The sequence below is a fragment of the Natator depressus genome, chromosome 3 (assembly GCF_965152275.1).
Source record: "Natator depressus isolate rNatDep1 chromosome 3, rNatDep2.hap1, whole genome shotgun sequence".
Taxonomy (NCBI): domain Eukaryota; kingdom Metazoa; phylum Chordata; order Testudines; family Cheloniidae; genus Natator; species Natator depressus.
The window spans coordinates 4,530,734-4,548,031 of record NC_134236.1 but is presented as its reverse complement, the minus strand read 5'-3'; the positions used below and the strand labels follow the sequence as shown (position 1 = coordinate 4,548,031).

The window sequence follows — 17,298 nt, the reverse complement described above, 5'->3', positions numbered from 1 at the left end:
TTGTCTCTGGCAGTGCTGATGGCTTGCTGGGATAGTTGCTGGGCCTGATAGTCTGCCAGGGCAAAATCTCTGTCTGCCAGAGTGGTCCTTTGATATCCTCCCATGCCGCCTTCATTCACTGGAGTAGCAATTTAATGTAAACAAACTAAGCATCTGATCACCTGCTCCTTTCATAGCCACACGCTGCATGGTTTAGTGGAATTGACATTTCCAGCAAACCACTAACTTCTAAGCAGATGGTTTGCAGGCAGGAAACAAAGGATTAGTATCAGCAAAAAACCAAAGTAAAACCAAAGGCAGCGGGAAGCAGCCGCACATGGGGTCCTGAAGGGCTGGGGAATGGGAATTTGAGATCCTGGTGGGGTTGGGAATCTGGACCTTTCTTAGGGGTTACATGAAACTTTTCCAAGTTTCAGGAAACATTCCCCCCCCTTAATTTAAACCATTGTTTGTCAAGGCAAATTCAATTAAAAACAAAAGGAAAGCATGTTTTTCTATCTAAGTGGAAGTCTGTGTGTAGGTTGAAAGGGGCTGAGACAGACATCTGCAGCGGCCTGGAACTCCCAGAACCAAACTGAATCAGACCACAAAAGTTCTGAGCCCCGTTTGGGGACCGGCCCAGGTGGATACAAACTTACCCAAAGTTTGGGGGTGTTTTTTTCAGCCCCTTTCTAGTTCTGATCCAAATCTAGAATTCCAGATTTGCGAGCAAGTCTTGTAGGTGGCACAACCAGTATCATAAAACAACCTGGAGAAGTCAGATGGGGAAAAGGCCTATTCGACCATGCAGTTTATCTCCCGGGCAACGCAAGGCTGTTCCCTCCAGGGTATTCTCCAGGGCTTTGTCTGGCCTACTTTGTAACATCCCACGTGATGGGGCTTTCACGCCTTCTATTAGGAGACTATTACACAGCTTCATGGACCTCCCTCCGTGTGTCAGGACACCATGGGAGAGAAGTCCTTCCACCCCCCACATCAGACAGTTTCCCATTGAGCATGTGAAGAAGAATCGCTGGGTTAGGCATCTAATCCCATTTACACCCCAAGACACTGACAATATCCAAATGACTCTCCTTTCCCCACACCCTGTAAGATGGATCCTGGTGGCATTGCTGGGGTGCAGAGAATCCCAGAATCCATCACCACACACAGAGTCAGCCAACACATTCTCTGTTTCATCCCACTCCCCATCTGATGAGAGAGTCGCTCTCAGTTGGCTGCAAATACTCGTCTCTCGCCTGGAGAGGACAGGTTGGGTTTGACCATGTCAGCCACGTGACACGTTGGCTGAGTGCATCCCTGTCACCCTCTAGTGGCTGGATCCACAACTGCAACTTGCTGCTAGCCTTCCTCCTGTAGCTCCAATGCTTAAAGGCATGGGGTGTGGTGCTAGAAGCCCTGTGTTCGAGCCTTGCTGATGACTTGTGTGTGCTAGGCTGGATGGTCTTGTAAGACACACTCCCCCGCCCCAAGTGGGACTGTAAAACCAGCCAAGCTGGCAGAAAAACCCATCTGTTCTATTAAAGAGCTTGTCAGCAATGGCTACCCATGTTATTGCACGCTCGTTGACAGATTAATGGCTGTTTTTATTTGGGTTTAATCAGCATCACAAATGGATTGTCTGGCTGCTGCTGCTTTTTTTGTTTGTTAACTCTTTAAGATTTGTGTCAATTTTGAAACTTGCATGTACATTTCCGCCGTTGCTGGCTCCTTTGTCTTTCACGCGGGCTCAAAGAAATTCTCCCAGCCATGGCACCGCCACGTCCTGGGGTTTAGAAAGGAATTCAGCTTGTGATGGGGTGCAGGGGAAGCATGTAAAAGGCTAGCTGGCCAACATTAATTCCCCTTCTGCATAGCACCTTCCCCCACTCAGACACCTCAGACAGCTGCAACTAATCAGATCCTGAAGCCCCACGCCTGCCGTGGGATGGGGGAAGAATTATGATGTCCCTAGAATGCAGCGCAGAAAGGGTTAGGGCCTAGTCGGTATCCCCTGGCATTGATTGAAAACTCCCATTGACATGGGCTGCTAGGATGATCAGAGGAATAGAGAACCTACCTTGTTAGAGGGACTTAAGGAGCTGGGCTTGTTTAGCCTAACCAAACAAAGGCTGAGGGGAGATGTGATTGTTCTCTATAAATACCTCAGAGCAGTGGGGGCCAACTTGTGGCTCCGGAGCCCCATGCGGCTCTTCAGACGTTAACATGCGGCTCCTTGTCTAGGCTCCGACACCGGGGCTGGAGCTACAGGCGCCAAATTTCCAATGTGCCGGGGGGTGCTCACGGCTGAACCCCTGGCTCTGCCACAGGCCCTGCCCCCACGCCACCCCTTCCTGCCCCCTCCCCTGAGCCTGCCGTGCCCGCACTCCTCCCCCCTCCTCCCCAGAGCCTCCTGCACGCCACAAAACAGCTGATCGGGAGGGAGGGGGAGACGCTGGGAGCCGGGCTGGGGGAGCTGATGGGGGGCTGCTGACGTATTACTCTGGCTCTTTGGCAATGTACATTGATCAATTCTGGCTCCTTCTCAGACTCAGGTTGGCCACCCCTGCCACAGAGGGATTAACCCCAGGGAGGGAGAGGAGTTATTTCAGTTAAGGGCCAATATTGACACAAGAACAAATGGAGAGAAATTGGCCATCAATATGTTTAGGCTTGAAATTAGGCGAAGGTTTCTCACTGTCAGAGGAGTGAAGTTCTGGAACAGCCTCCCAAAGGGAGCAGTGGGGGGCAAAAAACCTAACTGGGTTCAAGACTGAGCTGGATAAATTGGGGGCGGGGGGATGATACAATGGCATAGGAGTCATCCGTGACTTCTGTTAGCATCTACAATGGCCAGAGATGGGGACACTAGCTGGGGAGGGCTCTGAGTTGCTATAGAGAATTCTTTCCCAGGTGTCTGGCTGGTGGGTCTTGCCCACATGCTCAGGGTCTAACTGATTGTCATATTGGGGTTGGGAAGGAATTTTTCCCCACGTCAGATTGGCAGAGACCCTGGCGGTTTTCACCTTCCTCTGCAGCATGGGGCCTGAGTCACTTGCAGGTTTAAACTAGTGTAAATGGGGGATTCTCTGTAACTTGAAGTCTTTAAATCATGATTTGAGGACTTCAGTGACTCAGCCAGAGGTTCTGGGTCTGTTACAGGAGTGGGTGGGTGAGGTTCTGTGGTCTGCGATCTACAGGGGCTCAGACTAGATGATCATGATGGTCCCTTCTGGTCTTAGAGTCTATGAGACCTCCCTGGCCACAGCACTGGGCCCTGAGGGTTCAATTCACCCATGCAGAGGGACCAGCACAAGGACCAGGTAATGCTTAAGTCCCACTTTCACCCACAGATGGTGAATAGTCCTTGTACTATCCCTCTGCACAGGACATACATCTCCCTGAGTGAGCTGCCGGGGGTCACACAGCCAGCCAGGGCACAGGCAAGCGTGACGGGGCGGGATGGCGTCAAGATGCCTTGGTTCCCAGGAACCGGCACTCTCAGAGGAGCATATCAACTAGAGTGGGAAAAGTCCAATGAGACTGGACATGATGCCCAGTGCTAAGTCAGTTCAGGGTTCTTTAAAGGCCCTTTAGGAATGCTGTGGGATGGACCCAAGAGATCGGGCCATCCTGTGGATTCTGGAGCAGGTAGCAAGTAGCCGCCCTGCTCCCATCACATGCTGTGGTGTCCTGCAGGGAGGTTGCCCTTTTGCATTTGGCTGGGTCGCTCTGCACCAAGCCGAGCCCCCACAAAGGCACCTGAAATGTTGCAACTTGAGCTGTAGATGTACCAACGGGTTCTTCACCGTGGCGGTTCTGATTAGGCTTGGGCCCAGACTAGAAGCCTGGATCCAGAGCCCCACTGAACACTGGGGAATTAGGCGTCTGTGTGTGAGCTTTGTAGTGCAGGCCCGTCTCCGGTTCTGATCGGCCAGGAGCAGCGAGGGGATTTGGTTTAGCAGGACAGCGGGATGGAGAGGGTGCACCTGTCGTTGGTCTCACGCTGCCAGGTGGGCCCAGCAGAGCCAGTTAGCACTCAGGCAGCCTGCACGCCGGGTACCGCTCTTCGCCGGTTTGGTTTCCTGCTGTCATAACAACACCTTGTCTGTTGTTCGTTCCCAATCCAGGGCTCCCTGGGGAGAGAGGGCCTCTGGGATCACCCGGCCTGAAAGGAGACAAGGGAGACCTCGGCCCATCCGGCCCTACTGGGATGCGGGGATTCAAAGGTACTGTTCAGAGTTCATGCTCCAGATGCCTGGCATGTGGGTTCTTGGTTCTGTCTGGGCTTCCCGAGGTGTGTTGGCTTTGGTGACACCTGCTGGTCAAATGTCGACGAGAGACGATATCTCCCATGTGCCCATATAGGGCCTGTTAATTAGTGGTGCTGAGCCCCTGCCGCTCCCCTTCAGCTTCGGTGGGAGTGGAGGGCGCTGAGAATCAGGCCATTCAGAGGCCTGGGATGAAGGAGGCTAAAACAGGGCCAGGATCTGCCCAACCCCTGTGCATCTGGACTTGCGTCAGGCTTTTTATACATCCCTCAGGGAGGGAGGGGAGTTTTCACATGCACGCCCGCTAGTTAGCCTTATATCAAGTATTTTTTTCTGCCACTTCTTTTTGGTTTCTTGTGGTTTTGAAGAGGCTCATTATATCCCAGGTTAAAAACAGGTGTGAGATCATGGAGTGTAAACCATTATTTTGATGGCATGGTATAGTTAGAGTTTATGTACCTATTTTAGCAGAGCAAATGAGTAGGTAGGCTGTCTAAAAAAAATCGCATACTGTAAACTTAAAAAACACCTGTAAGAAATGGTTATGTTTCCAAAATATGCACTTTCTGACTCAAACAGCGTTTACTTTAGCTTATGGTAGCCAAGAAAGAACAAAAGTCAAGTCTCCCTGAGGGGAGCACAGTGTGTGTGTGTCTTTGTAACACTCTACAGCAGCTCTAAAAACCAAAATGGCTGCTCTCTCTGCAGGTAGGCGCTGCACTTAGACATTTAAAGGTGCAGAAAATGAAAGCATCGTCATTTCAAGCCAGGTGTACCCACAGAAAGTTCCCAGTGAAGCCTGCTATTTTCTGCTTTGCATAAGAACCCCAGAGGGATGAAGTGTGGAGAGGTGGTCAGACAGGGTTACTGGCATGCAATACATGCCTCTCACACAAATAGACAACTCCTAACACAGAAGCAGAGCAATTGCCATACAGCCCCAGTTAGTCTGGTGTCTTAATAGAAATAGAAATCAGGAAGGTGAAAGAAACCCTCCAGTGAACACTTATGGAATAACCTGCCCTGAAGAGAACTTTCCTCCTGACCCCAGGCAGATACTGATGGGCTTCTACTATGAAACATGAGGGTTGATATTCCTCACACAATTTTTGTCCTGTTCCTGCAGATGATAGTCATATAAATGTCTAAACTTTTTAGGAAGTCTACTATGCTCTTAACTTCAATAATACACTGTGACAGTGAGTTCTCCAGGTTAACGGTGCATTGTGAAAACAAAACAAGTGTCTTCTTTTAACATACCTCTCACTCTGAATCACACAAATGCACCTGGTGCACAGTGGGGAAAGTACCACAGAGAATGAAACCTTTCAGCTTTTCTATACATCCGTCAGAGATAGGAGACTGCATTAGATGGACCTCAGGTCTGGATCAAGCTGTCTACTCTCAAATATGCTGTAGTAGTTCAGCACCACAGGAATTACCACCAGCATCATTCCAGTCCATTGAAAGGACCAGTTCCTCCATTTGTCCCTCGTTTCATGCCACCTTTGTAAGAGGAACCATTCCTGGTGGGTACACCACTCCCCCAGATTGTCAGCGAGCAAAGTTGCAGCCCTAGGAAGCTCTGTCCTAAAGAGAGGAGATGTGGGAAGAGAGATTTATTGGTGACATTGCTAAGTGGAGAGGAAGCCACACAAAGATTTCAGAGCTGCGGCCCTAGGTAAAGAAGGTGTCCTGCATATTTAGATCCTCATAATGCAAACCAAAGAAGAGCAGACAGCGGAGTCTGATGCTCTGTAGACAAGGGGGAAATTAATTCCTCGGGACTGGTTGTTTTGCAGCCAGGGAATGGGGGGGCAAAAGAATTTCCTAGACTTCCCTCCTACAAGAGTGAATCGGAACTGGTTGCACTCTGGGGTGGAAACAGCACCTCCGTTCCTCAATAACTCAGTATGTCTTGGTTAAGTTGACTTGTCTTTGTTTGCCAGGTAAATATTCAGCGGACTGCAATGGGCTCATCATGGGCAAGATGTCCCGCTGATTTGCTCATGTCACCCTCTCATCATGGCCCGTAGAGGATATAAGCACTAATATTACTACAACTAGGAAGGATGTGGACAAGGATGTGGACTACAGAAGGGACGTGGACAAATTGGAGAGAGTCCAGCGGAAGGCAACAAAAATGCTTAGGGGCTGGGGCCCATGACTTACGAGGAGAGGCTGAGGGAACAGGGCTTATTTGGTCTGCAGAAGAGAAGAGTGAGCGGGGATTTGATAGCAGCCTTCAACTACCTGAGGGGGGTTCCAGAGAGGATGGAGCTCAGCTGTTCTCAGTGGTGGCAGATGACAGAACGAGGAGTAATGGTCTCAAGTTGCAGTGGGGGAGGTCTAGGTTGGATATTAGGAAACACTATTTCACTAGGAGGGTGGTGAAGCACTGGAATGCGTTACCTAGGGAGGGGGTGGAATCTCCATCCTTAGAGGTTTTTAAGGCCCGGCTTGACAAAGCCCTGGCTGGGATGATTTAGTTGGGGTTGGTCCTGCTTTGAGCAGGGGGTTGGACTAGATGGCCTCCTGAGGTCTCTTCCAACCCTAACCTTCTATGATTATATGAACTAAGAGAAATTCTCCTTCATCTGGAGTCTGAGGGGAGTGAGAGCTTGCAGAGACAGTCCTGAGTTCTACTTCCAATGTTGCATGTGTGCAGTTGAGCTGGTGACTGCGATGTGGGCATTGTCATTAAATGCAGCCATGGATTCATTAAAATAAGGTCATGGGATTCCCGGTATCGTATCGGTGAGATGCATCCAGCTGGAACTTTGTTTAGCCGCATGGATGTGTCCCATTGACTATGCAGCACTGTGCATGTTTCGTGGCCCCCATGGTGCTCTGCAGCATGCTAGCACTGGGAAGGGAAATGTCTGAAACTCATGCACCTCCGCGCAGGGGCATGTGTCCCTGTCGGCACCCTGCAAACATGTGAGAAGAGGTGGGATTCCAGACTCAAAGGGCAGGGCCAGCAGGAGGGCAGAGAGCCCTTGTCTCTCAATGCCATGCAACAGCAAAACAAGAAGGATGCAGCAGGGCTCCCAGCTCTTCAAGGCAGATCTGGGGCACCACGATTTTGCCTTGTTCCATCCGTGCCACAAACCAAATGACGCTGCTTTGGCCCCAGAAATATGTCAGGATGCCTGGATCATGACCCTCAAAATCAAAGCCTGTCCTATAAGTCATGGAATGAGTGGCAACCCCACCCCATTGTCACCACGGTAACTTTGGTGGCCATGTACCAGATCCCAACCTGGTTTGTCAAGAGGGAGAATCTGCTCTCTGCATTGGCCTCCCAGATGTCCTCTGCTCGGCACCATCTTGCCTTCAAAGGGTTTCTGTGCTCCTAGGGCACAATTGGCTCTTCAAATCTCCCGGGTGAATAGACAGTATTTGTGCAGTGCTTGGAAGACAGAAAGCACTTGACAAGTCCAGGGCTCCCTCTCATTGGAAAAGAACAAAGAACCCATAAGCCCTGGTATGTCTGTGTGGGCACAGGACTGGAGCCGGCTCTGGGGTATGTGCAGAAAAACACAGCTAGCTTCCTTCTCAGCCTACACATGGCTTGATGCTGACAGCAGGGCCCTCACAAGTGTGGGCCTAGCCCTAAGCAGGATGTACTGGTGCTGAAAGGGAGGAGGAAAGAAGAAGGAAGGACGAGAAGCTGAAGGAACAAGAGAATAAATGTGTGGGTTGCAGTAGCTCCAGTTTGTTTTCTCTGTTTTACAGCCGCTGACAGTTTTCCTTACCGGGATTTTTAGAGATGAGTACAGTCCCTGAGGACATGGGGCTTCAGCATCCCCAGCGGTGTCACTCGCCAGGCTTGGTGGGCATCCCGCTCTAGCTCAGTCACAAGGTACAGGCTTGATGCAGGAACCACTGGCCTGTGTCCTGCAGCAGGTCAGACTAGATCAGGGGTTCTCAAACTTTTTTTCTTTTTGCTGGGACCCCCTTTGAAAATATTTCAGGCTGTGACGACACCCACCCCAAAAATGTGACTACCCTCCCCATACCAGGCCACCCTTACTTCTGCACTGCTGCTGGGGGCGGTGCTGCCTTCAGAGCTGGGCAGCCAGAGAGCACAGAAGTTAGGGTGACAATACCGCGACCTCCCCTACAATAGGTTTGCGACCCCCTTTTGGGTTGGGAAATGCTGGGTTGGGTTGGGTTTGGGTTGAGAAATGCTGGACTAGATGATCATCACAGCCCTGCATCTTTTTCAAGAGCACTGCAATTCTTGGGGGCGGGGGGGGGGGGATGGCAGCAGCTGGAAGCCAATCACACAACCTGCTTTTTGGCATCCCCCAGCCAAACCCACATTATAGTTGTGGTCTGTGGTTTTCTTTCCTTTCACAGACGAGGGGACGGTAGATTTTTCTCATCGACGGTTGCCAAATAACGGCTTGACAGGCAAAGAGCATTAAGCAAATTAACCTTTACTTCAGTCCTAGGCAAACACTCCCCCTCTTAACCCTGGAGTATGCTATTAAACACACATGTTTCCTGCACACCCATGCCAATGTGTGAGTGTGTGTGAGTGAGAGAGGGAATGTTTGAATCCTCGGCCCTGTAAATGTTTGTCCAACTTGACCCATTCAAGGCCAAAGTCTGCGTGAAAACAAAATTTGCCCAGCGGAAGGAATGCCTCTGCTATCCAAGAGATGGGTCCAATAAGGAATCACATTCTCTGGATGGACAATGTTATTAGAGTTGCGGTTTGAACCTGCACACATAAAATAAATACATTAAACCGTCCTGTATGTAACTTAACGACTTCAGCGTGGGCCTGTTGGGAAATATTACACTGGGAATCACAGCCTATGATCTGGGAACACTGCCAAACCAGACGGGTTTTGTTTTTCTCACGGCGGGATAAGCTTTTCTCGTGTTCAACACGATGCTTGCGAAACTCCTTCAAAAGGTCTCTCCTCTTTTACGGCCTGCTCGTCCACTCCTCATCCTACGTAAGAAAGACAGTCTCAACCCCGTCCCATCGTCTTTACAGTGAACTCTGTTGTCAAGATCGTTTCATTTGCTTAAACCAGTCAATAGAGATTGCTACTTGCCCTGAGCTGGGACTCACGCTCTGAGTGTACGGTCTGGCTGCTGGGTAAAGAGTTTTCGTTAGCTACATTAATTTGATGGCCAGGGCATTAGGAATCAGCCTCCTTCCTGCAGAAATAAGAGAATGGGGATTGTTCATTTCCCCCACTCACATTCGCTCAATAGATGTTGATCTACCTGCCAAATGCATCTTGGACCCTAGCAGGCTATCTCCAAGGTTCGCATATCAGGCTGGGGCTGTGGACAGGAAGGTGACTTTTTCCAAGGTCAGGCTGGATCTCAAACATGGTTGTCAGAGTAGAGCAGCAAGCAAGGTGGGAAAAGTCATGCATTTCTCCTGCGCTGCAGCAGTGTCTGCCTGTCCATCCACCCAGGTTCTTATATGATCTTCATCATGGTAGGGAAGCCAGGAATGGGCAACAGGGGCTGGATACTTGATGATTCCCTTTCTGTTCATTCCCTCTGGGGCACCTGGCATTGGCCACTGGTCTGTCCCAATATGGCCATTCTTATGTTCTTAGAGTCTGGTGCCTGATTTAATGAAAGACTGATTTTCACTGTCGGCCTCACATGGGCTATGTCGCTTGGCCAGCACACCCAGGGTTTGTAGGGGCGAGACAGCACTTTTCCCACTAGTCAGTAAGTGATTAGGTTAAATTCACCTGGATCTGATTTCTGATTGTCCTGGGCTGCCGGGCAATAAGGCTGCTGGGGCCTATATGATAAATTGTGTCTCATGATCTCATGCCTCTTCCAGCTCTGGGCTTAGACTAATCAATTGATCTGATCTGGCCACTATAAGAGGCCCCTGGACTTTCAGTGAATGTTGCTGTCTTTGATGTGCTTCCCTCAGCGGGTTAGAAACGACGGACTTTCTCTACCATCGAATGTGTAAGCTGGTCCCCTGGAGGGGTCACTGATCCATGCGCAGGAGGGGATGGAGGATGCGTGACTGAGAATACCCCGCCCTCTAGGGTTTAAACTTTTAGAATTTTCCTCCCTGCTGTATCCATGAGGGAACCACCCAGTGTTACCGCCCATGTTCCCGCACATGGGATCCCTTCCCACTTGCCCTTTTTCTGACTGTCGTCTACAAATGGCCCCTCCGAGTGGTTCAGGCTCAGGGGTAGATGGGGTAGGCCTCAGCTTCCAAATCTGGGTTTCAAAACTCCCCAAGTTCAGGGGTGTTCAGATCTGGGGGACTGGTCCAGGCCCTTCTCCAATAAATGGCCAAATACGCTGGCGGTAATTGCTGAATTTCTATGATTGATAGTCATGGCTGTAACTTAGAGGAAGCAGACACACGGTGAGGCAATAGCCCAGTTCCATGCTTTCGGTAACCTTTCATTGACACAGTGCTTTTTGTCTGTGTATAGTGAGCATAGTCATGTCACTGCTGAAATGCAGCCACGTCTGGGGTGGAGTGCTGCACCCAGCCAGGACTCTCCACACTGCATTGCAGCATTGGGGAGGGGAGATTTTTGCTGTGGTCACTGGGACAAATCCCTTCTCATTAGTAGCACCACTGGTAGAATAGATCAGACCTTGGTTTTAAGGTCTCATGAAAAAAACACCCTCACCCTATCCAAACCCTGCACAGAGGTCAGTTTGTCCATGTGGGAAGTACCACATGGAGGAATTGGATGGGAACTCGAACCAATGCAGGAGTTTGGCAGCTGTTACTAGAGCTAGTTCTGACTTTTTGACTTTGCAATTTCAGGAAACAGAAATGTGACATTGGTCTGGCAGGAGCCACCAAGTGGCACTGTTACACAGAGTCCGGCACGTTGTTGTTCTTGGTGTGCATGTTGTGGTCGGTCTTTGAAGAAATGCGGTGTTGTTGTTAGCATTGTAGTGCACGTCTATGAATAGAAGTGTTGCGGCTTGCAACCAGCAGCAAGTTAGACACACTGGGCAGCATTGGTGCCCTGCCTTAATCTCTCACACTAGGATCAATTCTTAGGGCAGAGTTGCTCCCTGGGAACGGGGCACTGATGTGGGCTGAGAGTCCTGGAAGAGGGGCTTGTCTACATGTCATTTGTGACCACCTATGTTCCAGGACTGGTGCAGTGTAAAGAAACAAGCTACACAAGCAATATGCCCAAACTCCATGTCACTGATGTCTGCTGCAGTGGGAGGCCAGCCTGCAAGGCCCCGACATCTGCTACCACTCAGCAGCGAGGCAACACTATGCATCTCCCCCAAATTCCAGCCCTGCCACCCCTCTCTGGACCCTGGGGTGAATCCCCAGAACACATCCTACCACCTTTCATGCAGGGCTGCTGGAGCAATTTTCATAGTGGGAGTGCTGATGATGGAAACCATGTATCTGGTGTTTGTTGTTACTACTTCAAGCCAAGGGGTGCGGCAACACCCCCAGCACACACAGTCCCAGCATGTCACGAGGCAAGTGTGCCCTGTCCCTGTTTTGGGATGGGGTCGGGGTCGTTACAGCCCCGCGCTTAAGTCCATTCAATCACCCTTAGCCTCGGGGTGGTGCGGCCTCGGGGCCAAAGTCAATATGGCTGCCTTTCCCTCAGGGCTGTGTGGTGTACTAGCCAGAGTCAGTATGGCCGTGCTGAGCCTTCTGGTAGGACAAATCTACAAACAGTCTAGGAAGCTCAGCCCTCAAGCAAGGCGGAGCTACAAGTAGTCTAAGGATCAGGGGCTCTCTGACCCTTTATGTGGGGCAGAGCAGTAGACAGTCTATCGCCTGGCGTTTTGGCTCAGGTAGATGGCAAATGAACGCAGGCCTCTTGGCCTAGGATGGGGAGGCTGCCACCGCCGGGGTGGGGATGGCAGCAGGGGTAGGAGGACCCAGGCCCACCCTACTCCACTAAGTCCCAGCCCAGGGCCCTAAGAGTGGCGGATGGCTCTGCCACTGGGTCAGCAGGGATCTGACTGCAACATGCTGACAGCACCCAGCCCAATGGTCAGCCCCCCGGCCACTTCCTACCTCGTCTCCTAGTGTGGCGTGGAACAGGAGCACCAGCCGCTGCATCCATGGGACACTGGACATAGATCTCTTTCATGGTCCCCTCCCCAGCTGCTCCATCTCGGCCGCGTCCTTCGTCCTGCTGTTCTCTGTTCTGCACTCATCTGCTTTTCATCGGCAGAGCGGGCTCCAGGCAGGTTTCTTCCATTGGACACAGCTGAGGCAGGCTCTGGGAGCAATCGTCTTCCCAGAGCCTCCAAGCTAAAGGGCAAGAATTTCCTGGATTTTTTTTTCTTTGCAACTCGTGTGTGTTGTTACCACACAGAGACCAAATAGAAGGACGTGTCAAAGCTGGGCCTGGATATTGCTCGTTGAAGGGCTCGGGCCCGGGGGCAGCTTGCGGATGATTTGCGGAGAGTACCAGCAATCATGGTGGTGCCCTTTCGTTCCTCTTGTTGCTTCCCTTCCGGTGACCTGCCAACAGGTGCGGGAGGGAGGAGAAGCAAAGGGTTTTAATAGGGGACTGCGATCCAGTCTCTGGGTATCATGTGCATGCGCCTAGAGCAATAAACGAGTGCATTTTAAATGCATCTCGGATATGCCAGGGTTTTGTCCTGCAAGTTCCACTCAGGATGCAGTCCATAGGCAACAGCAGCAGCCGATGAAGGAGCAGCCCATGTTCCATGCCAGTTCTGGAATGGCCATACATTGCATATGATGCAGCGTAGCTGGTAGGTTTGAGCGCAGTACGTGGAACGGATGGGAATGTATAGGAAGATGGGTACCACCACCATTCTCCATCTAGGCCTCTCTCATGCCTCTGATAGTAGCCAACACCAGATGCTTCAGCGGGATGCTATGCAACCATTAGTAACAGCTGTGTTTATGTAACCAGTGCTGTGACACTCTTGTCTGACCCGATTACGACACCGCACATTGGTTGTGTGCACCTGGCATCATTCCTTCACCACGCCTTCTAACCATGTTTGTTTCAGAGCATGCTGGGAAAACTCTGGGCAGCTATCCCATACTGCCTCAGGAGGGGCCTGGAGGACATGCCTAGAGAGGGATGTCCTAATGCATAGAGGGAAGAAAAAACAGCCAGGCCATTCACACAAGCACAGTTCAGAAAAATAGGAGTGTGAGGACATGATTGCTGGAGGGCTGCCACATGCAATCCAAACCACTGACAGAGATGACACACTGTTCATTATCACGGTTACTAACCATATCTCAACCAGGTTTTGTCAGGACACAGCACCATGTTTAAAGCCAGCCTGGTTACAGAGTAGAGGCCTTAATTCACCAGGATCATGACTAGGGCTGGTCAAAAATTTTCCACCAAAACACCTTCTTTTGTTTTTTTACAGGAAAATGGGGTTTGACTAACCCACGTTTTTCGTGAAAAGCGCCTGATCTCCATGGAACATCTCGATATTTGGTCAAAAAGGCAAATACCCCAAAACCTGAAATGTTTTTGGCCAAAACCGGAAAATTTCAATTCAAAATCGTGCTGCTGCACCTCATGGGAGTTGTAGTTCAGATACCTTATGCTCACTCTCTCTTCTGTCAAAAACAACGAGGAGTCTGGTGGCACCTTAAAGACTAACGGATTTATTTGGGCATAAGGTTTCGTGGGTAAAAAACCCACTTCGTCAGATGCATGGAGTGCAAATTACAGATACAGGCATAAATATACTGGCACATGAAGAGAAGGGAGTTACCTCACCAGTTGAGAACCAGTGATGACAGGGCCAATTCAATCAGGGTGGACGTGGTCCACTCCCAATAATTGAGGAGGAGATGTCAATACCAAGAGAGGGAAAGTTGCTTTTGGAGTGACCCAGCCACTTCCAGTCCCTATTCAAGCCCAAATTAATGGTGTTAAATTTGCAAATGAATTCATAGAATCATAGAATAACAGAGTTGGAAGGGACCTCTGGAGGCCATCTAGTCCAACCCCCTGCCCAGAGCAGGACCAATCCCCAACTAAATCATCCCAGCCAGGGCTTTGTCAAGCCTGACCTTAAAAACTTCTAAGGAAGGGGATTCCACCACCTCCCTAGGTAACGCATTCCAGTGTTTCACCACCCTCCTAGTGAGACATTTTTTCCTAATATCCAACCTAAACCTCCCCCACTGCAACTTGAGACCATTACTCCTTGTCCTGTCATCTGCTATCACTGAGAATAGTCTAGATCCATCCTCTTTGGATCCACCTTTCAGGTAGTTAAAAGCAGCTATCAAATCCCCCCTCATTCTTCTCTTCCGTAGACTAAACATCCCCAGTTCCCCCAGCCTTTCCTCATAACTCATGTGTTCCAGTCCCCTAATCATTTTTGTTGCCCTCCGCTGGACTCTCTCCAATTTTTCCACATCCTTCTTGTAGTGTGGGGCCCAAAACTGGACATAGTACTCCAGATGAGGCCTCACCAATGTCAAATAGAGGGGAACGATCACGTTCCTCGATCTGCTGGCAATGCCCCTACTTATACATCCCAAAATGCCATTGGTCTTCTTGGCAACAAGGGCACACTGTCGACTCATATCCAGCTTCTCGTCCACTGTCACCCCTAGGTCCTTCTCTGCAGAACTGCTGCCTAGCCATTTGGTCCCTAGTCTGCAGCGGTGCATTGGATTCTTCCGTCCTAAGTGCAGGACTCTGCACTTGTCCTTGTTGAACCTCATCCGATTTCTTTTGGCCCAATCCTCCAATTTGTCTAGGTCCCTCTGTATCCTATCCCTACCCTCCAGCGTATCTACCTCTCCTCCCAGTTTAGTGTCATCCGCAAACTTGCTGAGGGTGCAATCCACACCATCCTCCAGATCATTAATGAAGATATTGAACAAAACCGGCCCCAGGACCGACCCTTGGGGCACTCCACTAGATACTGGCTGCCAACTAGACATGGAGCCATTGATCACTACCCATTGAGCCCGACAATCTAGCCAACGTTCTACCCACCTTGTAGTGCATCCATCCAGCCCATACTTCTTTAACTTGCTGACAAGAATACTGTGGGAGACCGTGTCAAAAGCTTTGCTAAAGTCGAGGAATAACACATCCACTGCTTTCCCTTCATCCACAGAACCAGTTATCTCATCATAGAAGGCAATTAGATTAGTCAGGTGTGACTTTCCCTTGGTGAATCCATGCTGACTCTTCCTGATCACTTTCCTCTCCTCTAAGTGCTTCAGAATTGATTCCTTGAGGACATGCTCCATGATTTTTCCAGGGACTGAGATGAGGCTGACTGGCCTGTAGTTCCCAGGATCCTCCTTCTTCCCTCTTTTAAAGATGGGCAATACATTAGCCTTTTTCAAATCTTCTGGGACTTCCCCCAATCGCCAGGAGTTTTCAAAGATAATGGCCAATGGCTCTGCAATCACATCCGCCAATCCCTTTAGCACTCTCGGATGCAACGCATTCGGCCCCATGGACTTGTGTACGTCCAGTTTTTCTAAATAGTCCCGAACCACTTCTTCCTTCACAGAGGGCTGGCCACCTCCTCCCCATGCTGTGCTGCCCAGCCCAGGGAGCTGACCTTGTTCGTGAAGACAGAGGCAAAAAAGCATTGAGTACATTAGCTTTTTTCACATCCTCTGTCACTAGGTTGCCTCCCTCATTTAGTAAGGGGCCCACACTTTCCTTGGCTTTCTTATTGCCAACATACCTGAAGAAACCCTTCTTGTTACTCTTAACATCCCTCGCTAGCTGCAACTCCAGGTGTGATTTAGCCTTCCTGATTCCATTCCTACATGCCCGAGCAATATTTATATACTTATCCCTGGTCATTTGTCCAATCTTCCACTTCTTGTAAGCCTCTTTTTTGTGTTTAAGATCAGCAAGGATTTCACTGTTAAGCCAAGCTGGTCGCCTGCCATATTTACTATTCTTTCTACATTGTAGAATTGTAGCTCTGCAGTTTCTCTTTGGAGTCTGTTTTTGAAGTTTTTGTGTTGAAGGATGGCTACTTTTAAATCTGTTACTCAGTGTCCAGGGAGACTGAAGTGTTCTCCTGCTGGCTTTTGTATGTTACCATTCCTGATGTCTGATTTATGTCCATTTATTCTTTTACATAGAGACTGTCCAGTTTGGCCAATGTACATGGCAGAGGGGCATTGCTGGCACATGATGGCGTATGTCACATTAGCAGATGTGCAGGTGAATGAGCCCCTGATGGTGTGGCTGGTGTGTTTGGATCCTCTGATGGTGTCGCTAGAGTAGATATGGGGACAGAGTAGGCAACGAGGTTTGCTACAGGGATTGGTTCCTGGGTTAGTGTTTCTGTTGCGTGGGGTGTAGTTGCTGGTGAATATTTGCTTCAGATTGGGGGGCTGTCTCTAAGCGAGGACTGGCCTGTCTCCCAAGGCCTGTGAGAGTGATGGGTCGTCCTTCAGGATAGGTTGTAGATCATTGATGATGCGCTGGAGAGGGTTTAGCTGGGGGCTGTACGTGATGGCCAGTGGTGTTCTGTTATTTTCCTGGTTGGGCCTGTCCTGTTGTAGGTGACTTCTGGGTACCCGTCTCGCTCTGTGGGCTGGGCTTTCTGGCTGGACTAATCAATTTTCCAACCAACAGTAAGCATGACCCTTAGATCAGGGGAGGGCAGATATTTCTTAGTCAGTCAGTCAGTCTGGAAACCCAGCTTAGTAGATCAGCTTGGTTCAGGGTGGGAAGGAGGAACTGAAATCCTTGCCAGCACTTTCAGAGTCAGCAGCAAAATTCAGATTTTCCCAGCTCATCTCATCTTGGTTTTTGTTCCTTCTATCCCAAAAATGTCCATAAACTTCCCCACTGCCCAGATTAACCTCTCTCATCACCCACTTCCCAACTTCTCTCGCCTAACTCCTGGTATGGCAGGGGAGCGTACGCACAGATAAAATGAACATCTGCAACATACATATCCCACATCTGCAGCTAGGATCCAAACCCCACATTCTCCATCACGCGGTGGTACACCAGCCCTGTTCCTCTGAGCGGGACAACAGGTTCTCGCTAAGAGTCCTGCACTTAGGATGGAAGAATCCAATGCACCG

General features: G+C 50.0%; 1 protein-coding gene across 1 annotated transcript in view; it reads left to right on the top strand.

The window, feature by feature from the left end:
- The window catches only part of SCARA5 (scavenger receptor class A member 5), a 132,156-nt gene that overhangs the window by 80,511 nt on the left and 34,347 nt on the right, over positions 1 to 17,298 (top strand). Inside the window, exon 6 of the mRNA XM_074947347.1 lies at positions 4,110 to 4,208. Coding sequence (XP_074803448.1) covers positions 4,110 to 4,208 — 99 coding nt within the window. The remainder of the gene's footprint in view (positions 1 to 4,109; positions 4,209 to 17,298) is intronic.